At 40.4% G+C, this 6,119-nt stretch overlaps 1 protein-coding gene across 1 annotated transcript in view; it reads right to left on the bottom strand.

The window, feature by feature from the left end:
• Positions 1-1,540: 1,540 nt before the first annotated feature.
• The window catches only part of kdm6ba (lysine (K)-specific demethylase 6B, a), a 67,846-nt gene continuing 63,267 nt past the window's right edge, over positions 1,541-6,119 (bottom strand). The window contains exons 15-23 of the mRNA XM_016677753.1: positions 5,524-5,824; positions 5,383-5,451; positions 4,995-5,143; positions 4,773-4,887; positions 4,498-4,685; positions 4,275-4,416; positions 4,041-4,167; positions 3,217-3,387; positions 1,541-3,124 (exon numbers count right to left, since the gene is read on the bottom strand). Of these exons, the coding sequence (XP_016533239.1) occupies positions 3,107-3,124; positions 3,217-3,387; positions 4,041-4,167; positions 4,275-4,416; positions 4,498-4,685; positions 4,773-4,887; positions 4,995-5,143; positions 5,383-5,451; positions 5,524-5,824 (1,280 nt within the window). The 3' untranslated portion in view covers positions 1,541-3,106. The remainder of the gene's footprint in view (positions 3,125-3,216; positions 3,388-4,040; positions 4,168-4,274; positions 4,417-4,497; positions 4,686-4,772; positions 4,888-4,994; positions 5,144-5,382; positions 5,452-5,523; positions 5,825-6,119) is intronic.

Here is a 6,119-nt window from a genome sequence, read left to right as displayed (position 1 = left end):
GACGGCCGAAGTGTTTTGTCTTGGCAGCGAGGAGGACGTGAACTCTTATCACCACCTGCCTGCAGCAGGGTGGACAGATATACGGACGGAGGTGGTCTTCCTTTGTGTTCTCAAAGCAGGATTTCCTCCTGCGTGTCCCTCTGCTGCCCCTTTGGCCTGCAGCGTGACCCGACAACGCGGCCACCTGCCAAATCTGTCGTTTCACATCAGAACCGAAAGTTAAACCCGCAAACAAGCGGCAGAAACCGGGATAACGCAGAGGTTGTTTTTTTTTGTTTGTTTGTTTTTTTTGTCGATGGCTTTTTAAGCCTTGATGTCAAATTTCACAACCACCATCGCATCGTCGACATAACGTCTGATGGCGCGAACAGGAATCGTGAGGTTATTGTTGCCCTTGGAGCGAATTACATCCTGCTACATTTTCTGTTTTTAAAAAGCAAACTTCTGGCGTCTGTTTTCTTTCTGCGAGCCCAAGAAATTTAATCCCGCCTGTGGATTATCAGGGAGGAAACTGAGCTCTGACAGTTTTGTTACCGCTCTCCACTTTTTCCTGCTCCGCTATCGAGGAAGTTTGGCTGCTTGTATAATCTCCTTCCTCAGTTTACACATGGAAACATTTTTTTTCATGTATATTTTTATTGTAACTAACAGCATTCCCAGGCTAAAGAAACAATCCGAACAGATGACTTTAAAATTCTCTTCAACAAGCCTCATATAAAGCCTAGTATGCGGATATATGGAGTTGCAATGGTAAATTGTTGAATTAATTTGTAGGATTTAAACCATAACGATGTATAAAATTATATATATTTTTTGCCCTAATAAGGGTTGTACAATTAATCAACAACAATGTGTATTACAATACTAGAAAATCAGTAGATATGTCCGATAAAATTTTCAAACATTTCACTGGACTCTGATCCAGAACCACACGGCATTCTGGGAGATGTAGGCGGAGGAAAGTTGAGCTGCTCAACCTCTGGCAGCCAGCTGAGCAAAGTTGGTGGAAACAACCTTGCTCCCTCATTGGTTACCTAGCAACTCACTCCCTCTTTGGTTACCTAGCAACAACCTGTTGAGTTTCAGGTTTCACTATTGTGCCTCATAAATACTTAAAAAAATAAATTGAGGGAAGAAAGTTAATATTGCAAATATTTTGAACACCATTGCAAAAAAAAAAATTGCATAATCCTGGAAAGACTGATTTATGTGAAAAGATATTTAATTTTAGAAAGTATCAGATGTAGAAACAGCTAATTAATATTTTTAACAGTTTGCTCATATCTTTTATTAAGACTTTCTGGCTCAAACTGCCCTTGGAAACATTTATGATTTTGATATGGTCCAAAAATAAAATTAGTTCTTGAGAAAGTTAAAAATAATAGAAAGTGACCAGATGAGATCATTTTTCCACTGGTTTTAAGCAGATGTTGGTTACTTGGTTACTTCTGCAAATGTTACCACCAAATCAAATGATCTCAGTATGAAGCTAAACAACTGAATGTGGTGAACTTTTTCACTGAAAGTCGGACCATTTGTCTGGATTTATCAAGTGTTTATTTAATTAATAGTCATAGTAATGTCACACAAATTCACAAGTGTTTAAGACATGTTCTGGCTCAGTTTGGTGTGTGTGTCTGCAAGTAGGTCTGTGTGAATTCGCTAAAACAGTGCAGTTATAAATAAATGACCACAAAGAGAAGGAAAAGGTAATATTGCAACAGGAAAAATAGATTTCTCAATTTTAGAGGACAAAAAAAAAAGATTGTTCAAAAGAGAACATTTAGCACCATCTATCCCAGTATATTGAACAAATATCATAAAAATCTTGTCTAAAAGCCCCCTACGTAGTAAAAAAAAAATTACCATTTCTCAAAACACTTTGGAAAAATTAGTTTTTTTTTTTCCTTAATGAGGATACAAACACAGCATTCCATTAGTCATCTCTACGTGAGCAGTGTGTCTATCATCTACAGGAAAGGTGGTGTTATATTCAAGATAAAGATTTAATTCAATATATATCAGGAGAGAAAAGGCAGAGGTCGAGAGGCAAGCACCAGGAAAACAGCACCGTCCACCGCCACGTTTCAGTTCTTACAAAGCAGTCACCGTGTCAAAAAAAAGAGGAAAAACAATGTACAATTCATCAAAAAGGGAGAACATTAATATCCAATAAATAGAGAAAACATTTTTTTAAATTAAATGTACAATTGCTAAAAGAAAAAAATAACTGCATCCTGAAACAAGAGGTACAGCACACACCGGATTTTTCTTTCTTTTTTTTTTTTTTTTTTCTGGACAAAGTTCATACAGAGGAAGAAAAAAACAGAACAAAAGACCTGATGATGTGTGACAGCTGAGTATTAATCTCCAGAAGAAATAAAGTATAATTCATAAGAACAAGATTTACAACAAATACAAGCATCTGAAAAAAAAAAAAAACAACCAACTCAACCCCTCCCCTTAAAAAAACTGTTGCTAAAACCCGTATCTTTTGAAGCATTCCAAAAAATTGTAATTTTTAAAATACTTAATGCTTTAGAAAAATGTTCATATCTCTATTATTAGTAATTTCATTTTCTTTCTTTTCTAAATACAAGGCCAATGTGGTATATATCTAGGCTGATCTAGTTTAGAAAAAACAAACTCAAACAATAAATTATTTAGAAAAAGACAGCACCCCACGAAATTTTCAAACGGCATGTACAAATTTCAGTATTCAAGACAAACAAAAACAAAAAAAAAAAAGCGCCATTGAAACAGTTTCTCCTCCACAGTTTGTTCAATGGCAGCACCAGCTGCCCTGCTGCCAGGGTTTCTGCTTCAGAGCACCATCTGAGAGTAAACTGGGATTTTGTTGGCGGCTTGTTTCTTTTTTTTTTTTTTTTCCACTTTTGATTCTGTAAACAGTAACAAGTAAACATATTCAGCTGGATGATCAGCAAATCGTAGCAGTAGCAAAAAATAAAATAAAATAATAAAATAAAATAATGAAATGGTGGGTTTAGAAACCAAAATGAAAACTGTCTTTTCTTTTTTTTTTTTCTTGTCCTGGCGCTGCAGGAGTTTTGGTTATGGCTGAGGAGACCCAGACGGGGGAGCTCTGTCACCGAGAGGAGGACGCCTGGTGAGGAAAAACGAAAACAAAACCAGCCACAGTTAGACGGTTACTCTGAGACGGAGGACTCTCCAAACAGCTGGGAGGGTTTTGCTCACCAAGACGAAGGAATCGTACGCGCTCATGAGCTCCTCTATGCGGTACTGCTCCAGCACCACCACGTTGTTCAGGTTGGGGCTGCGCTGCCGGGTGCAGTCCTCACAGTGGACCACGTACGTCTTCCTGCTGCTGTTCTCACACGTCACAAACAGCAAGTTGAACACCTCCACCTGCGGCAGGACGAGTTTGTTTTGCACGTTAGCACGCAAAATATTCCTACGATGCGATATTGGTACGGCTTAGCAACATTTTGACACTGAATTCTGTTTTTAGATGAGTTTATTTTAGTTAATTTTTCATGAATTATGAACATAAACACCTATAAATGTTTAAACTGCCCCCTATTTTGGCCAGATAACTCCTATAAAATGAGAAACTCTTGACCCAACTATAACTCTAGTAGGCAGATAATTATTAGTCACAAAGCTGCATTAGTCACAAGTCTGATTTTTTAAAAATGATTATTTAAAATGTGTTTTCGCTGTTAAATTTTAAATTAATTCTAGACTAATTTGAAGAACTAAGATTTTTAGGTTTTAAATGGAGAAAAATTTTTTTTTTTTGAATGAGTAGGGATACATTTTCCTCTGTGGGATGTTTATGAAAATTTATGCTTAAAAAAGCAAGAAGTTTCTAACCTGGTGAAAAGAAAAATATATCTACTTTTCCTTTAGTTATTAGGACCCAATTGTAGATAAGAAAACCTCAGAAATTTTAAGTCTGTAGAGCATTGGGTACTTTGGGTTACGTTTCCATGAAAGTGAATATAATTAGCTTCACTGATTTAACGCGACATGCAAGCTGTTTCACGATGAAGACTCACATCACACTCGTTGCAGTAGTAGGCAGGCTCATCTTTGACCCGACTCTGATAGGAAATCTTCTTTCCCTCAGCTACCAGTTGGTCCCGTAGGATCTGGATGTGTTTCATGGACTGCAGCAGGCAGTGTCTGGAAAGAAGTTGGAAAATGTTTCTTTAAAGTGGCTTTGGGTGGTTTATATTTCATAAGTAGCTGTGGAGTAGCTTCTCAGTTTGTTCATTTTAATCTGCTCTTACTTGATCATTTTGTAGGTGTCTGGATCGGTGATCTTGACGGTGCGGGCCACGTTCCAGGAAACATGAATCATAGGAACGATGGATTTGACTTTCTTCACTTCGTTCCACTCAAACCTCTCCAGGGCCAGTTGGTACTGGTAGCCTGCAGGCATCATTTTGAACAATGAGACAAAGATCCTTGCAGATTCAATCTACGTTAAGCCACCAGAGGGCGCCCCCTTACCGTTGAGAGGTCCGACGTTCCAAGCAATGTTGTTGCACCAACCCACGGCCTGCACCCAGTGAACAGTACCGGCGTTGATCCACACCAAGTCTCCGGGCCGCTGGATGAAGCGATAAACGGGGATGTTGGCGCTGTAGAGGTCCTCCAACACTGGCCACCAGGACCCAGTTAAGTAGTCCACTCCATGCCTGAAGAGAGAAGCGAAAAGGTTTGTAATTGACTGAAAGATTGAAATATTTGATTACAACATCGTCATGCCATCTTCCTCTGCTCACTTTTCACAGAAGTCATTGATGGCCTCCCAGTAGTCTTCATGCACAGAGAACCACTCGCAGTCCCCAGGGCCGATGTTGATGTTCACTGAGCAGAAGTTATTATTTTCCTGGTGACCTGTTGAACAAAGCCACATTACATCAGCAGCAGCATTGGTTTATTGACCTGTGAGAAACGTTTTTCTGTGTTGTAGCATCTTTCTGCCATGTCTGAGTGTCTCTTACCAGGCGTCCGGCTGCCAGGAACCTTCATGTAGAGCTGGACGGTGTTCATGCCGAGGATGGTGTGCCCAACGTGGCTCAGCATGTTCCCGCTGGAGGCGACGCGCATGAACGCTGGAAGCTTCTGCAGCTCCTGAAGCTGGGCCTTCCACCTGAGCAGAGGTAACACACATGAAGCCTGCTTTCAGCAAACATTATTTACATACCACATGTTTCAAACAGGTTCCATCAAAACTGGACATGAATGTCATCGATTTTGGGCTTTGAATGAGTCAAGCCTATACATTCATCTCTGATGTTTAAGCAAACGCCCAGTAACGAGTCGCGCCACGTGCTCTCTCTAGCCTGCAACATCCCTAAAAGAGTAAATAAAAACTGAGCTTCTGCTTACCTTTTGGGATCAGACAGGTCGATATTTGTGCCGAATTTGATGATCTTTCCAACAGGCTTCTGCTCCCCACTAAGAAAAACATTGGCGTTAGAACACGATTCCGATCTTTTAAATCTTTCTCTCATTTAGCGCCATACATACTTGTTGCTCTCTTTGGAGCCGTCTTTGTTAGCGTCAGCACCAACGAGCGGCTTCTTCTCGTCATCTTCGTCCTCCTCGTCGCTGCCTTTCTCTTCCTGGAGGCTCTCTTGGAAGCTGGAGGCCTGGTACTGGGCGTACTTGGCGATGGTGGTGTAGGAGCGGCTGCTTTCGCACGGCCACGTCTGACCGGTGCCGCTGGCGTTCCAGTTCTCGTCTGCAGGCTGCTGCACCTGAGTCCTCACCTCGACCGCCTGGTCTGCGCTCGCTTCCACCAGAGACTTTGTGGAAAAGAGTCCCAGGTCTGAAAACATTGAGAAAGAATGTTAGAACAATGACAGATTATAAGAAAGTGTGTTCCCATGGATATTAGTGATGACTTGAGACATTACAAGTCAAGAGTTCAGTGTAAATTGGTATGACATCGGGCTAAGTAAAACAGTCTTCACTGTAGATGTTACTGAAAGAAAAAAACTCAAACAGAGATATTTTTGGTGTTAGTGGGGATGTTTAAGTCTATCATAGCCATCTGAATAGACATTTTTATTTTGGATGTGAGAGAGAGAGAGAGAGAGAGAGAGAGAGAGAGAGAGAGAGAG

This window comes from Poecilia formosa, unplaced genomic scaffold (genome assembly GCF_000485575.1).
Source record: "Poecilia formosa unplaced genomic scaffold, Poecilia_formosa-5.1.2 Scaffold163, whole genome shotgun sequence".
NCBI lineage: Eukaryota > Metazoa > Chordata > Actinopteri > Cyprinodontiformes > Poeciliidae > Poecilia > Poecilia formosa.
The sequence above is the reverse complement of the archived record's forward strand: the minus strand, read 5'-3'. Positions and strand labels throughout refer to the sequence as shown.